This window comes from Myotis myotis, unplaced genomic scaffold (assembly GCF_014108235.1).
Source record: "Myotis myotis isolate mMyoMyo1 unplaced genomic scaffold, mMyoMyo1.p scaffold_m19_p_11, whole genome shotgun sequence".
In the NCBI taxonomy this organism is placed as follows: domain Eukaryota; kingdom Metazoa; phylum Chordata; class Mammalia; order Chiroptera; family Vespertilionidae; genus Myotis; species Myotis myotis.
Genome location: NW_023416315.1, coordinates 42,228,871 through 42,246,706, shown reverse-complemented (window position 1 = coordinate 42,246,706; position 17,836 = coordinate 42,228,871). Strand labels below are relative to the sequence as shown.

At 39.8% G+C, this 17,836-nt stretch overlaps 1 protein-coding gene across 9 annotated transcripts in view; it reads left to right on the top strand.

Moving 5' to 3' along the window:
- The window catches only part of CROT (carnitine O-octanoyltransferase), a 44,893-nt gene that overhangs the window by 16,515 nt on the left and 10,542 nt on the right, over positions 1-17,836 (top strand). For 3 of the 9 annotated variants that reach the window (XM_036328315.1, XM_036328312.1, XM_036328313.1), the window contains 4 exons: positions 7,191-7,299; positions 10,630-10,723; positions 11,022-11,147; positions 14,158-14,259. In XM_036328315.1, coding sequence (XP_036184208.1) covers positions 7,191-7,299; positions 10,630-10,723; positions 11,022-11,147; positions 14,158-14,259 — 431 coding nt within the window. Of the gene's footprint in view, positions 1-7,190; positions 7,300-10,629; positions 10,724-11,021; positions 11,148-14,157; positions 14,260-17,836 lie in introns of those variants that run through there. The other 6 variants (XR_004970919.1, XM_036328314.1, XR_004970920.1 and 3 more) reach the window with 6 other exon arrangements.

Below are 17,836 nucleotides of genomic sequence, written 5' to 3'. Positions count from 1 at the left end.
ATTAAACTTGGCATGTGTGAAGGGCATTGTGGATGGAGCAGAATAGGCAGGAAGGAGGAGCAGATTGGAAAGGTGACTAGAGACTAGGTCGTATGCTACTTTGTAAGCCAACTAAGGATTTTGGCTTTTATTTTAAACCAGAGGCCCGGTGCACAAAAATTTGTGCACTGGCGGGGGGGGGGGGGGGCGGGGTGTGTGTCCCTCAGCCCGGCCTGTGCCCTCTCACAGTCTGGGACCCCTCGGGGGATGACACCTGCTGGCTTGGGCCCGCTCCCTGGGGGATTGGGCCTAAGATGGCAGTCAGACATCCCTCTGGCGGCCTGGCAGCCCTTGGGGGATGTCCACTTGCCAGCGGGGAGCAGACCTAAGCTGCAGTCAGATCCTTAGTGCTGCTGAGGAGGCAGGAGAGGCTCCCACCACCATCACTGTACTGGCAGCCATCAGCCTGGCTTGTGGCTGAGCAGAGCTCCCCCATGTGGGATCGACTGACCACCAGAGGGCAGCTCCTGCATTGAGTGTCGGCCCCCTGGTGGTCAATGTGTGTCATAGTGACCAGTCATTCCCAGTCTTTCTGCTGTTATGGTCAGTTTGCATATTACCCTTTTACTATATAGGATAGAGGCCTGGTGCACGGGTGGGTGCCGGCTGGTTTGCCTTGAAGTGTGTCCTGGATCAGGGTGGGGGTCCCGCTTGGGTGCCTGGCCAGCCTGGGTGAGGGGCTGATGGCTGTTTGCAGCTGGTCACACCCCCTTCAGGGTGAGGGTCCCCACTGGGGTGCCTGGCCAGCCTGGATGAGGGGCTGATGGCTGTTTTCAGGCTGGCCACACCCCCTTTAGGGTGGGGGGTCCCCACTGGGGTGCCTGTCCAGTCTGGGTGAGGGGCTGAGGACCGTTTTCAGGCTGGCTGGGACTGAAGCTCCCAGCCTCTCCTTTTTTTCTTTTTTTTTATTCTGAGATTTATTTATCTTCTATAATTGAAACATTGTTGCCATCACTGGTGCTCCCAGCTCTGAGGCCGCGGCTGGCCAGCTGAAAGCAGGTATCTGGGGTTTGTTTAGCTTCTATAATTGAAACATTGTTGTTTTGGGCTCAGAGCCAGGCCGCGGCAGGCGGGGAACCTTGGCTTCCTCTATCACTGGAGCAAGCAAGTCTCCTGCTTGCTTCAGCTGCGTGGCTGCCGGCTGCCATCTTTGTTGGCAGTTAATTTGCATATCGCCCTGATTAGCCAATGGGAAGCATAGCAGAGGGTACAGTTAATTACCCTTTTTGTCTTTTATTAGATTAGATGTGAATGGATACTATTAGTGGGTTTTGAGAAAGCGTGATGTGATCAGGTTGATATTTTGAAGATAATTCTACCTGCTGTGTGAAGAAAAGATTTTTTAGGAGACAGACAAGTGTAGAAGCAGGGTCAGTTAGAAAGGTGATAGTCCAGGTGGGCCATAATGATGATTTGTACTAGGGTGGTTGCATAGAGTGGTGAAAAGTTATTCGATTCTGGATATATTTTGAATTTGGGCTTAGCAAAATTATTCATAGATTGGTTATAAGATATGAGAAAAAAAAACAGGAATTAGAGATGGCTCCAAGATACTTGGCTTGCATAACTAATGGGGTAGATAGGTGTGTTGGTTCATGAGGTGGCAAAAATGGAGAAGAGGTATTTGGAGGGGGAGGAAAATCAAAAGTCCTGTAGACTATGTTAAGTTTAAGATGCCTTTTAGATTTCTAAGTGGAAATGTTAAGTAGGCAGTTAGATGCAAAGTTTGGAGTTGTGGGGGAGAATTCAGGACTGCAGATAAAGACTTAGGGATCATTATTAGCAAGCATAGAAATCATTTTAAAGCCATAAGAGTAGCGGAGATTACTTTTGGAATACATAGATGAAGATGACTGATTCTTATTACAATCAAATACAATATTTGGTGCTCAGAGGAGGCAGCAGCAGCAAAAAAGACCAAGGTAGGAAGAAAACAAGGACACTGGTCTCCCAGAAGCCAAGACAATGAAGTATTTTATATAACATTTTTGAAAGGTCAACTAAGATATAAAAATTAACAGTGACCATTGGATCTGTCAACATGATGAGGACAAAGTCTGCCTCGACAAGAGCAGCATTGGTGGAAGTTGGAGAAGGGAGCTCAGGTGGAGGAAATGAAAGCAAACAAGTGGTGATAGCATCTGGAAATAATGCTTGTGAAAAAAGTGTTTTGCTTTATTTTTTTCACAAATGTGAAAAAAGTTTTGATGTGTAGTGGAATTTTTTCCGTTTTAAAAGATGAGTAATATTATATCATAAGAATGACAGAAGGAAAAATCATTTTGCAGGGGAGGGGATAAGGTGCCAAAGTCACTGAGAAGATAAGAGCTGAGAGGATCAAGTACAGAAATAGTGGAGGGATTGGACTTTGGTCTTCAAGAGCAAGGATGAGAGGGAATGTGGAAAGTATGCATCTGGATGCAGACAGATGAGGCAATTTTGTTGTAGGGAAATGAGGTCCTCTGTGTTCTTTGTGTTTTCCCTGATGAAATAAGAACTGACATGGAAGATTTAAGGAGAAAGGAGAAGGTTTGAGATGGTCCCTTTGGAAAATGGGGAAAGCGCACATACTGTAGAAATGTAGTGTAGCTGAGCAGGGTGGAGTGCCCATTTGAAATGTGTGTTTATGAATTTAAACTTAGACTAGATGGTGTGTTGTGGTTTTTTCTTCAACAATTAGAGGCAAGTGCAGAGGAGAGGGTGTGAAGGATTTAAGGTTTTTTGCAAGGGGGAAATTATAATGCTGGATGCTAGGATCTTTCCTGGATAAGGTAAAGGTTGAAGAAAGTGTGTGTGTGTGTGTGTGTGTGTGTGTGTGTGTGTGTGTGTGTGTGTGTCAGGGGCGGGTAGGGGGCAGCATGCAAGCTGCTGTGGCTACAAAGCTAGTCTCAATAAGGAGGCAATAGAACTAGTTTTTGTTTGTTTGTTTTTTTGCTTATCACCTAAGACAGTGGTCGGCAAACTCATTAGTCAACAGAGCCAAATATAAACAGTACTTCTTCAAAATTGACTTGCCCAGGCCGAAAACCGACTTCTGCGCATGGGCCACAAAGTTTCAATCGCACTGTACGTGCGCCTGCACGTGGTATTTTGTGGAAGAGCCACACTCAAGGGGCCAAAGAGCCGCGTGTGGCTCGCGAGCCGCAGTTTGTCGACCACTGACCAAAGAGACCATTAAGACTCATTCATAATCTTACCTTTCATCCTGTTCACCTTATTTTGCCCAAGAAGTTCAGACTTCCTATGTCGTGTCCTGTCATTGGGATTCATGCATTTGTGCATAGCCTAATTTGAGCCAAGTTCCCACTACTAATTTGACCCACCCCAAACCCTTTGCTGTACTTTATGGAGCTCGTGGTCAGAAATTCATTATATTCTTAACCTATTTTTGGAAAGTTTCTGTTTCCTTCTGAAAGGTACTGGTACTGAGACCTGGTTATGCTTTGAGCGTACTGCTTTCCATATGACCATCTCTAGTAGGGATTTTTTTCCCCTCTTATACTTTGGTGCTACAGGCATGTAGGAGATCTTCATGTCCTCTCTATTTCCTATTGCCTTGTCCATTTTTTCTTCTTTCTTACAATTGGAGCTCTTGGAAAAAATGTATCACCACTGCTTGTCTCTGTTTAGTGACTTTCTTTTGCTCCTTCCCCTTCATTCATGGGTTGTTTAAGCACCGGTCTCACTGTCTTTCCATTATTACCTCAGTCACATTCTTGATGACTTGAGCTTCCAGTTGTAGATGATGTAGGCCCTCTCCTTTTCTTCATTTTCTTCCTCCTTCTCAAGCAGCAACCCACTCCCATGGCAATGCCCTAACCTTGTTATTATCAAAAACTCCATCATCTCTAACATTACAGTTAAAAGCATCTCAGTCTGATATCCACCTTCTCTTCACCACTCACTTCCTTTCGTAGTCCACCTCAGCTATTTTTTGACCACATTGTGACTTACAATTCAGTTACCCTACAGTTCTTCATAGTTCCATCCCTCCCCCCCCACCCCAATCTTCACTTCTTTCTATGATTCTTCACTGTAATCACTCTGTAGCATATGCATTGAAATCTTTGCCCACCTGCTTCCTCCCCACTGCACCCCTGAAATTTATAACACTGTTTAAAATTCAATTTTTAGTTTTACCTCTACATATCCAAGATACCTATCCTAGCAATTTACTTGGCCAGAGAAAACCACAAAACCTCATTTACTTCTCTCTCTTTTTCTTTCTCCCTCCCCCCCACACTTACTTTTCTCAGTTAAACCTTAAGTCAGTGGTTCTCAACCTTCCTAATGCCGTGACCCTTTAATACAGTTCCTCATGTTGTGGTGACCCCCAACCATAAAATTATTTTCGTTGCTACTTCATAACTGTAATTTTGCTACTGTTATGAATCGTAATGTAAATATCTGATATGCAGGATGTATTTTCATTGTTACAAATTGAACATAATTAAAGCATAGTGATTAATCACAAAAACAATATGTAATTATATATTCAATATGTGTTTTCCAATGGTCTTAGGTGACCCCCAAAGGGGTCGCGACCCACAGGTTGAGAACTGCTGCCTTAAGTGAACCCACATTACTATCTTGCCGTATTCTTTTGTCAGGTTATTCTCCCAGAAAAGGCTGTTTCATGCCTTTCTCCTTCCTTATTCTCAGCTAATGAGCTCTTTTCTTATTCTCAACAAATGTCAAGCAATCTTCCCATTCCCAAATTTACCATTCTGGTAGGCAGAATTTACACCCGGCTCCTCCCTCCCTTGGCTAGTATGGAACCGGTTGGATGTGTTAGATTACATGATAAAGAGGATTTAAGATTGTAGATGAAATTAAGGTTGCTGATGAATTTAATAAACTGACCTTGAGATGGGGAGATTATCCTGATTATTCAGGCAGGCCCAAAGTAATCACAAGAGTTCTTACAAGTGGAAGAAAGGCAGAAGAGAAAAACCAGAGACAGCAGCATGAGGAAGTCAAGATTTCCCCTCGATGACTTCAAATATGGAGGAATGGGGGCAGAGCCCAGGAAGGTGGGCAGCCTCCAGGAGACATTGTTGCTTAGTCTCCAGGAGGAACACAGATCTGCTGACACCTTCATTTTAGCCCAGTAAGATACATTTCAGACTGCTGGTCCCCAGACTTGTAAGGTCATACATTTGTGTTGTTAGTGGTACTTTCCACTAAGTTAGTGGGAATTCGTTGCAGCAGTCATAGAAATATACTCATTTAAGTATTTGCCCATCCTACAACCCCCTTGCAATGCATTATTGCGCAGTCATATATTTTGCCTTCCCTTTTTAAAAATGGACAAACTGTCTGACTCCTTAGGACAGTGATGGCGAACCTATGACACGCGTGTCAAAGGTGACATGCGAACTCATTTTTTTGGTTGATTTTTCTTTGTTAAATGGCATTTAAATATATAAAATAAATATCAAAAATATGTCTTTGTTTTACTATGGTTGCAAATATCAAAAAATTTCTCTATGTGACACGGCACCAGAGTTAAGTTAGGGTTTTTCAAAATGCTGACATGCCGAGCTCAAAAGCTTTGCCATCACTGCCTTAGGACAACCCTTTTATGTGGTGCATTGGATTCCTCCTCCTCTTGCCTAATCAAGGACCTTGCTTTTCTCTCTCTGCTGTGTTATCAGTTTCCCCTTCTTAGTGGGTAGTTCCAATCTATAATATCTTCTCAAAGGGGGAAAAAAATTGAGCTCTCGTCTCTTTCACGCATCACACTCCAGTCAAAACCACCATCACCTTCCACTTCTATCATTATCATCTGGACCCCTACAGTGACTTCCTAATTGATCTTGCTGTGTATTCTCTTTCCTCTTATAATCTCTTCTCCGTATATATGCTGGAGTGACCTTTTTAAAGTATTAATTAGATCACATTATTATTCTCTTGCTTAAAACCCATCATACTTAACATTGAAAGCCTTTTTGAAGCCAGTATGATCTGGTCCCAACCATATCTGCCTGCTATAGCTGCACTGATCTTGTTTTCCTTTAAGCAAACCAGTTCAAGCAAACTCTCTTTATCAAATATTTTCATGATTCACTCCTTCTTTTCCTTTGCTCAAATATTCCATCTTAGGCTCATCCTGAGGTAGCACCCTTCTGTCACCCTCCTCCCATTTATTATTATTATTTATTATTTTTGTATGAATCTTTTACATTTACATGGTGGTAAATGTAAAAGAGAAAGGGGGAGGGTTGAAGGAGGAGAGAAGAAATGGGTTGGGATTAGCCATGAGGGACAAGGATAATGCATGCCTCACCTCTTAGGACTTGAGGAAATAGGATATAAAGGAAGAATTAGTAGTCCTATCAGAAAATAAATAGTTGATGAATAGATTTCATGAGATAATATATGTAAAGCATTTGGCACAGTTCCGTGTACATAATATCAACCAGTAAATTTCCTTCCAGAGGCAATATATGTCTTTTCTAACTGTTCTTTCACTCCCCCCCATTTCTTAGAGGGAAGGAGCAGGAGTCCTACAAGAAGACCCTTGTTAAAGGGACTAGTACTTGAAAAAATGACGCTAAATCAGAATAGTCTGAGGTTTATAGGAAACTAGTTCTTGGGAGCTAAGGTGTGCCAAAGGAAACACAGAATCAGATACCAGTGGCTTACCGGGCATTATCAGAGCTTTAAATAAAACTACAGATTGGGCAGAATTCTTTCCCTTTGCCACTCAGACATACAGTGTCCTTATTCTCCTAAAACTATTTTATTGAAAAATAATAGCTAGATATTATTGCAGTCAACATTAACATAATATGAAAGAGAAACTTGCTAATTCAAATAGCTCTCTTCCAGGGTCCCTCTGCTATCCTTTCCCCTTCTCCCTCCTATCCGTAAATAAAACTAGAAAGCCCTGTAGTAGTTGGAATTTATATGATTTTCAAGGTGTACAAATACTTGAAACTCCCATGGATTTCTAGATGTTTCACACGGACAGGTTTTGGGAGCACGCATTTATATCATAGCAATTGGAATTCCATCACCTTATGAGTGTTTTATTCATGTGACTTACTGAATACATGGTAAATAAAATATTGGAGGAATGTATATGCAACTTTACTCTTGTTTAACTTTGAAAGATTTGGTTTTGTGTTTTCTGTTGTTTTTTCCAGAGAGCGAAGGGTATTCCCCAACTCACATTGTAGTGCTGTGCCGAGGCCGCGTTTTTGTCTTTGATGCAATCCATGAAGGATGTTTGATCACCCCGCCAGAGATTCTCAGGTTTTCAAACTACTTTCTTGAATCTTATTAGGTCTTAAGCTTTTGCACGAGTTAAAAATAAATTCAGAATTGCCTATTTATAAGATGACAGAAAATTAAGAATTTTACATATCCTGAATTAAAAAATATTTTTATCTTTTTAATTTAAATTAATTTTTAGTTTTATTAGCATATATGAATATATTTTAGTTGGAGAAAAGGAAAACATTACAAATACTACCAATTTCATCTGCTGTCCCAGAATTAATCACTGTTACTAGTTTGTTGTATTCTAGCTTTATGTATCTACTTATATGTACATATAGACTTAAAAAAATATATATTTTTATTGATTTCAGAGAGGGAGAGAGAGAGAAACATCAATGATGAGAGAGAATCATTGATCGGCTGCCTCCTGCATGCCCTCCACTGGGGATCAAGCCCACAACCCAGGCATATGTCCTGACTGGGAATCGAACTGTGACCTCCTGGTTCATAACTTGATGCTTAACCACTGAGCCACTCCGGCCAGGCAGGGTGAATAATTATTAAACAACTGTGGCTCTATTCTTAATAGGTGCCCTTCTCCACTATCAGAAATACTTACCAAGGTTGTTAGAAGCTTTTCCCCCATGTGTTCTTCTAGGAGTTTTATTGTTAAGGTCTCACATTTATACCTTTAATCCATTTTGAATTGATTTTTGTGTATGCTATAAAATAGGGGTCCAGTTCCATTCTTTTGTATGTGCAATCCAGTTTCCCCAGCACCATTTATTTAAGAGGCTATCTTTTTCCCATTGTGTATTCTTGGCACCTTTGGCAACCTCAGTGGACTCTCTCTCTCTCTCTCTCTCTCTCTATATATATATATATATATATGTGTATATATATATATATATATATATATATATATATATATACACACTCTATTCTGTCCCACTGTGTGTACGTCCATTAAAAAAAATATTTCTTTGCTGATTTCAGAGAGGAAGGGAGAAGGAGAGAGAGATAGAAACATCAATGATGAGAGAGAATCATCCATTGGCTGCCTCCTGCACACCCCCTACTGGGGAGCGAGCCTGCAACCCAGGCATATGCCCTTGGCCGGAATCAAACCTGGGACCCTTCAGTCTGCAGGCCGACGTTCTATTCACCGAGCCAAACTGGGTAGGGCGTATATGTCTGTTTTTATGCCAACACCATACTGTTTTGATTACTGTCGCTTTGTAGTAATATATTTATTTTGAAATCAGGAAGTGTGATACCTCCAGCTTTTTTCTTCTTGCTCAAAATTGCTTTGGCTATTCAGAGTTTTTTTTTGTGTGGCTTCTTGTGAGTTCTAGGATTTTTTTTTCTATTTCTTTGAAAAATGCAATTGGGATTTTGATAGGGATTGCATTGAATCAGTAGATTGATTTAGGAAATATGGACGTCTTAATGCTGAAGATGTAGGCAGTTATTATCTGACCTTTTATTATCAAACTTAAAATGTCATTTCAGGTTTAACACATTTTCTCTGGTAATTTCTTTGTAATAATGACCATGTTTTATGAGGCGATAATTTCCCACTGAATATAAAAATGGCCATATCAGGGAGCAGGAGAAAGTTTCATAGTCAAAACTGGTGACTTGAGGTGGTAAGGAAAGAGCAGCAACCAATACCATGTGGAGAAAAAGGCTGAGGTAGATTTTATTACTTTAGCATTCAGAATTCATGCCCAGGCACTGTGCTCACCACATACCCACCAATTGTAGAAACTTTATTTTTTAAATATATTTTTATTGATTTTTTACAGAGAGGAAGGGAGAGGGATAGAGAGTTAGGAACATCGATGAGAGAGATACATCAATCAGCTGCCTCCTGCACACCCCCTACTGGGGATGTGCCTGCAACCAAGGTACATGCCCTTGACCGGAATCGAACCCGGGACCCTTGAGTCTGCAGGCCGGTGCTCTTTCCACTGAGCCAAACTGGCTAGGGCGAAACTTTATTTTAAATAAAGCAAAATCAGATTTAGCAAAGACAGTAAACAGGGACAGACAGGGCATGTCCCTTACCCCGGCCCCATAGGTGCAGATTGTTTGGTGAAGAAACTGCTGCCCAGGACTCCACTCCTGTTCAAATCAAGGAGGAGGAGTTTATTTCCTCATCAGTATTACAGAAATAGTTAAGGAACAAAAATACAATTGAAAGTTGTATTTTTTTCCAGTTTGGAATGAAAAAGTCACAAATAAGGGATGGCTGCTAGTGGTGCCTTGTGATCATATTTTAAGCTACATTAGCTCACTTTCTGAGAAATGCTTGGAAGCTTTTAATTGAGGTAATTTTTTAGCATGTTCCATGAGGAAGTAAGGCTGAAACTAACCTCTGTAGATTTTTGACTGATAAAAATGTATTTCTTTATGGAAGAACCCTGTTATTTACTGGCCATTTGTTTGAAAATTACATTAAACTGCCCTAACCGGTTTGGCCCAGTGGATAGAGCGTCAGCCTGCGCACTCAAAGGTCCCAGGTTCAATTCTGGTCAAGGGCATGTACCTTGGCTGCGGGCACTTCCCCAGTAGGGGGTGTGCAAGAGGCAGCTGATCGATGTTTCTCTCTCATCAATGTTTCTAACTCTCTTTCCCTCTCCCTTCCTCTCTGTAAAAAATCAATAAAATATATTTTAAAAAAATAAAAATAAAAATTACATTAAACTCACCAAACTGGGAATATAGAATGTTATGGGGTGAAAGAATTTATTCTTAGCTAATAGAGTCTTTAAAATATAATGGTTGTAACTAATAACAACATGGACTAAATGGTACTTAAATGTTTGTTGGATTTAACACAAATACTAATTTGGTATAGGTAAGTCTTCCATTAAATATAAGGTGTCCTAAAAATTGTATATGCACTTTGAATAATTATTCTAATGGGTTAAATCTGAAAAGAAAGAATCAGCGGTTGAAGTGTGTATACATTTTTGGGGGACACGCTGTATTTATGTACATAGTTTTCAGCTAGATAAGATGTGTAGAATATAATTCAATTTCTCTGTTGTGTAAGGGGTATTTACTTAAACCCTGAAAGTACATGTACATTTTAAAAGCATAAATTATATCGGCCAAACACCAAATTTATTAAGTTTATTGTCAGATACACTTTTGGTGTTAATTAATCATGTAGTTCTCTTTTTAAAAAATGATGTGGTATTGGAAATAGATCCATTACCGTTGAGATTATAACCCCTTTCTTTGGATAATATATCAAAGCATTTAAACACGGTAAACATGACCTATTAAAGGCCAAAGTAGCTAGTGATCCTGCCTATGCTCTTTTTGAATCCTCTTTCTTTAATCTTCCGTAAGGCAACTGACATACATCCACAGGAAGTGCCATAGCGAACCTGATGGACCTGGGGTGGCAGCATTAACTAGCGAGGAGCGAACTCGATGGGCAAAGGTTATAATGTACACTTTTCTTCTTTTAATTGAGCTATGATTGACATAGACCATTACACTGTAATCAGGTGTATAACATAATGATTTGATATTTGTACATATTGTGAAATAATCACCACAGTGGCTAGTTAACGTGTCACACAGTTACAAATTTATTTTCTTGTGATGAGAAATTTTAAGATCTACTCCCAGCAAGTTTCAGATATCTAATACATTATTAATTATATACTTGTCTTAATGAACCTTTTCTTTCCTGGATATAGTATTAATTTGTAACATTTAATCATTATCTCCTTTAGGCACGAGACTATTTGATTAATCTTGATCCAGAGAACTTGACTAGGTTGGAAAAAATTCAGAGCAGTTTGCTGGTGTATTCCTTAGAGGATGACAGTCCACATGTAACACCAGAAGATTATTCACAGGTACTTAACTATCTTGTTTTGTTATTTCTTCCCACAAATTTTTTCTGAAGGACTCTTGTATGTATTGAACATGAGAAGATTATTTTGTTATATGCAGGCTCTTAAAATGTTTTCTTACATTTTCTTACATGGTATATATACATGTACCAAATTGAAGTTTATAATCTATACTAGAGGCCCGGTGCATGGTGGGATCCCTTGGCCTGGCCTGCGCCCTCTTGCAATCCTGGACCCCTCGGGGGATGTTGGATAGCCAGTTTCAGTCAGATCCCCGCAGGCCCGATCCAGATAGGAGGGAGCCTGATCCCCGTAGGCCCAATCCAGACAGGAGGGAACCCGAACCTGTGTGTTGAGCATCTGTCCCCTGGTGGTCAGTGCGTGTCATAGCAACTGGTCATCCGGTCATCAGGTCGCTTAGGCCAGTGGTCGGCAAACTCATTAGTCAACAGAGCCAAATATCAACAGTACAACGATTGAAATTTCTTTTGAGAGCCAAATTTTTTAAACTTAAACTATATAGTTAAGTACATTGTTATTAACTTAATTAGGGTACTCCTAAGCTGGCCTTTGTTAAAAACGTCCTTAATCTGATTGAGGTACGTTCGCTGAGGTCGACCACTTCCAACTCTCCCATCCACACTCGTCTTGTATACTTGTTTCAGATAAACGAGTGTGGGTGGGAGAGTTGGAAGGGGTCGACCTCAGTGAACGTACCTCAAAACAGTGTACCTCCCCTGCGCTGCATATCCCACGGCCTGCCTGCGCTGCGTCTCCCGTTGCCCAAACGACCGACACCCCCCATTTCTTCTAACGCCACTTCTTCAAAATAGACTTGCCCAGGCCGAAAACCGACTTCTGTGCATGGGCCACGAAGTTTCAATCGCACTGTACGTGCATGCCTGCACGTGGTATTTTGTGGAAGAGCCACACTCAAGGGGCCAAAGAGCCACATGTGGCTCATGAGCCGCGGTTTGCCGACCACTGACTTAGGCAATGATTACGACCGGACGACTGGACAACCGGTCAGTAGCTATGATGCACACTGACCACCAGGGGGCAAACATTCAAAGCAGGAGCTGCCCCCTAGTGGTCAGTGCGCTCCCATAGCCAACCTCCCGTGGCTGGCCAACCTCCCATGGTCCCTCCCCCTGGCTGGTTGGCCCCAATCGGCCCCACTCGCCAGCCAGGCCAAGGGACCCCACCTGTACACGAATTTGTGCACTGGGCCTCTAGTAGATAAATAATGCTTTGTGAATTCTTTCCACATTGTTTAGGTCCAGTTAGATAAATCTTGTATGTTGTTTAAAGAAGTATGACTATTGTTTGCAAATCCCATATCAGTGTTTCTCTACACTTTTATTGAATGCGTATACAGAAAATTTGCACAGGTCACTGGGCTAAATGAGCTTCTCATGCCAATGGTGACATGAGAACCTACCTGTGACCCATACCAGTGTGCCTTGAAACTTTAGCTGTTGAGTTCTATCCTAAGAATTATATCAAACTATAAGTAATTTATTTTATCATTAGGTGTTAGTGAACAAACTGATGGTAGTGAGTTTAAGGGTAAATGTGGCTTTACCTTCCCCCCCCCCGGGAAAATATCATTTCCTGGGAAATAATAAAAGGTGAAAGTCATATTTTTAGAAGTCTCACTTAAATTATTTCATAATGCATTCATCAGTATGAAATTATAGCAATAAAATAATACAGAATTGAAAAAACTTGTGGCTAGAAACCAACTTTAACTCATTTATTTATTTATTTAGCAAAAGAATCACTAAACTTTTTTTAAAAATATATTTTATTGATTTTTTTTTTACAGAGAGGAAGGGAGAGAGAGAGTTAGAAACATCAATGAGAGAGAAACATTGATCAGCTGCCTCCTGCACACCTCCTACTGGGGATGTGCTCACAGCCAAGGTACATGCCCTTGCCCGGAATCGAACCTGGTACCCTTTAGGCCGCAGGCCGACGCTCTATCCACTGAGCCAAACCGGTTACGGCAGAATCACTAAACTTCTAGAGGAAGAATATGTTTTAATGCAGTCTTTTTTACTGCAATCTACAGTTAGACATACATTTAAACTGCAGCTTACTACACACACACATGCACACACACACATGCTTATACACACACATGTATATAATAGAAGTTTCACAAAACAGTAATTACTTTTATTATCTGTGATGTACTCTGATATTTATGTTTTATTTGATTCTTTCTTTTTGTAAAGAATACATACTGTGATACACTAAATTCATTTCATGACTCAACTAGTGGGCCAAAATCTACTGTTTGAAAAACAGGTGTGGTGAGATCTGAATTTTGAAATATTTTTCTCGTAACTAAATTTTAATGACTGAATTTATCAAGGCCTCTTAACACTATTCAAGTTGCAAAAGCATTGTCCTTTCAGTTGTATGTTCTCGAAACATTTATGAACATTGTACTAGCATTCTCTTTTATAGAGGATTTCTTGAAATTTTTAAGAAATATCTAGAGGACCAGAATTATTACCTCTTGAGTATAACTGTTATCATTATTTAAATTTGGTTTAGCTCAGCGGTTCTCAACCTGTGGGTAGCGACCCCTTTCGGGGTCGAACGACCCTTTCACAGGGGTTGCCTAAGACCATCGGAAAACGCATATATAATTACATATTGTTTTTGTGATTAATCACTATGCTTTAATTATGTTCAATTTTTAACAATGAAAATACATCCTGCATATCAGATATTTACATTACGATTCATAACAGTAGCAAAATTACAGTTATGAAGTAGCAACGAAAATAATTTTATGGTTGGGGGTCACCACAACATGAGGAACTGTATTAATGGGTCGCGGTATTAGGAAGATTGAGAACCACTGGTTTAGCTGAATGGGAAAAGTGAGACTATATTTACATATATGTATATATGTGTGTGTGTGTGTTTATGTTTAAGATAAAATACTTACAAATCAATATTAAAATCCCTTTAATTTGGAAATATTAAATTATTTTAGGTAATTGCAATGGTCCTCACTGGAGATCCAACAGTACGCTGGGGTGACAAATCCTATAACTTGATTTCCTTTTCTAATGGAGTATTAGGCTGTAATTGTGATGTAAGTAACTTACTATAGTTATTTTTTCTTTTTTATCTTTTAGGTTGATTTAATGGCAATAAGCTACAATATTTATGCTATGGTGTGGAAATATGAGTAAACACTTCTTCATTTTTCTGTCATTATCATAAAAGGTTTGGTTATGAATTCTACTCAGTGAAAGTAGAGTGTAGAACAAGTTCTTTTCATCTGTAGTAAAGCTGATAGTTTGGTGTATATGTGCAAAGTTGAATTTGCATATATTTTCATGTAGAATAAGCACTTTAAAATTCACTGTTGAGAATTATAACCTATTTTAAAAGATATACAGCGTTATGCATATGTTCTATGCACAGAGAAATATATGTAGATATTTCTAGATTTACCAGTAATTTTGTAACTATTTTCCCAAAATGACACATGCTCTATGGAACATTATTTATTTCACTATGGATATTAAAATGTCTGGTATTTAATACCATTTTTACCTTCTTTATAAAACAACAACAAAAAATCTTTGCTTATTTCTCTTCTGTTCTCCCATGCTGTTCATTAGCTCTACTTTGTCATCTTCTGGTAGATAGTCAGGAGGTCTATGAATCAAGAAAATTTAAAAATCAACCTTAGTCAGATTTGCAGGACACACTTGTAATTTCATTGTAACACTTTTCATAAAGTATGTAATTTGGCATAGAGTATAGTATGATGTAGATTTTTTGTTTTTTAAAAATTTAAATTCTTTATTGTTTAAAGTATTACATATGTCTCCTTTTTCCCCCATTGACCTCTCCCTGGCTGTTCCCACCCCCCAGCACATGCCCTCACCCCCCTACTGTCTGTGTTCATGGGTTATGCTTATATGCATGCATACAAGTCCTTTGGTTGATCTCTTACTACCCCTCCTCCTCTGCCTTCCCTCTGAGGTTAGACAGTCTGATTGATGCTTCTCTGTCTCTGGATCTATTTTTGTTCATCAGTTTATGTTGTTCATTATATTCTACAAATGGATGAGATCATGTGATATTTATCTTTCTCTGACTGGCTTATTTCGCTTAGCATAATGCTCTCCAGTTCCATCCATGCTGTTGCAAATGGTAAGAATTCCTTCTTTTATACAGCAGCGTAGTATTCCATTGTGTAGATGTACCACAGTTTTTTAATCCACTCATCTGCTGATGGGCCCTTAGGCTATTTCCAAATCTTAGCTATTGTAAATTGTGCTGCTATAGAATAAAAAAGACCCCAAATAGCCACAGCAATCCTGAGCAAGGAGAACAAAGTTGGAGGGATCACAATACCAGATATCAAGCTGTATTACAAAGCCGCTGTTCTCAAAACTGCCTGGTACTGGCATAAGAACAGACACATAGACCAATGGAACAGAACAGAGAACCCAGAAATCGACCCAACCTATTATGCTCAATTAATATTTGACAAAGGAGGCAAGAGCATACAATGGAGTCAAGACAGTCTCTTCAATAAATAGTGCTGGGCAAATTGGTCAGATACATGCAAAAAAATGAAACTAGACCACCAACTTATACTATACACAAAAATAAACTCAAAATGGATAAAGGACTTAAATGTAAGACGGGAAACCATAAAAATCTTAGAAGAATCCATAGGCAGCAAAATATCAGACATACGTCGTAACATATCTTTACCGTTACAGCTCCTAGGACAATGGAAACTAAGGAGAAAAAAAGCAAATGGGACTTCTGTTAGTTTTTGATGGCCTTCCTCTAAAACAGCGGTTCTCAACCTGTGGGTCGCGACCCCTTTGGGGGTCGAACGACCCTTTCACAGGGGTCACCTAAGACCATCGGAAAACACATATATAATTAAATATTGTTTTTGTGGTTAATCACTATGCTTTAATTACGTTCAATTTGTAACAATGAAATTGGAGGTCACCACAACATGCGGAACTATAGTAAAGGGTCGCGGCATTAGCAAGGTTGAGAACCACTGCTCTAAAAGCATTTAGTGACTGCAAAATACTAAAAAGACCTATTAACGTTCAGTGATTTATTCAGTTTTAGGTGATACAAACCTAAATCAAATGGGCATTAGCTTAAGAAGATATTTTTTGGCCTAGGTATGCAGCTACATTTGGGTCAAGCTGCCTTCCAGTGTCCCAACACTTTCATTAGAAATTACTCTTTCCAGTTTTTGGTACGGCTTTCCTATGTTTGGCTTTATATTTAGGTAGACTATCCCATTTGATTGTTGTATCCACAATCTCCTGCCTTCTCAGCTCTTTTCACAGATTAGATCTCTTCCCTATGGAAATAGCCAGTTATTTCCCCCCAGTGGTACCAGCAGAAGTCCTGGGGATAGCGCTCATGTGATTGTCAAATGTGAACCTGTGCCCATTCCAGGCAATCGGGTACTCTGATTCACCTGGTCTGGGTCACAAGCCAAACCTTGGGACCTAGGGGTAGAATCACTCTTATTCAAACCACCACAAAGATATGTGGTGGTTGCCTAAAGGAAAATGAAGTTGTAATTATCACACAAAGGTGGAGTGACTAATGAGTAGGTAATGAAATTAGGTGTCTATTATAGTAGCTCACCAGAGTGAAAGGTTGCCATGAGTCATTTTGAAGTTTTGTTGTCTTTGCTCTTCCTTGGAGTCCAGTGTTGACAAAATGTTTCTTGTTAATTGCCTCAGTTTTCTACTCTTCAGCTTCTCTTTGATTCTTCTTCATCTCCTCTGTCTGGTTTATATCCTCACTAGTCCCTGGAAACTCCGTGGTGAGGAGCTGACTGCCGCCTGCCCTTTGCCCTCCGTTTCTCTTGGACCTGTCTGCTGCAGCTGACACCCCTCCTCATACGGTTCTGGCACTGCCTCCGCCCTCTTGCCAGTCCTTCCCTGTTTGTTTGTTCTAAAACTGACCTTAATAGTCATACCTCTTCCCCGTGCCTGCCGTCTTCCCTGGTTTAATACTTTCAAGGCCATTTTTATGTAGGTGGCTTGCAATTCTACTTTTCCAGTTTTACCTGTTCTCATTTTGAGAGTTTTGCTTCACTGTATGTTATATTGTTACATGGGGCTGAGTTGCTCTCATCATCAAGAAGAACTCATCATCTTGCTTTCCTCCTTCATTCCCAACCCCCAACCCCCCCAAAACAATAACACCTTGCACTATTTTACTAATAGCAACAAACATCCTGCTGTTTGCTCAAATTCAGAATGAAAAGAAATTCCATGATCTTTTCTATCTCTGAATAAAGAATATTGGTCTCATTATGAGTGTACATCTCAACACAACTGAAATGCTTTCATGCAGTAATAGTAAGTGTATGGACATGTCTTATGTGTATTCATTAACACCCATATATTCATAAAATCAGTCTGATTATCTCCACATGTAATCTGCTTTTAAAATTCCAGGTAGATTTCCCTTGTAACCTAAGATGTTACAGAAAATGCAATTTAACCTATGTAAAACATCATTAGTAAGTATATACATACTGTAAAGTAAAACTGTTCTTTTTTTTTTTAAATATATATTTTATTGATTTTTTTTACAGAGAGGAAGGGAGAGAGAGAGTTAGAAACATCGATGAGAGAGAATCATCGATCAGCTGCCTC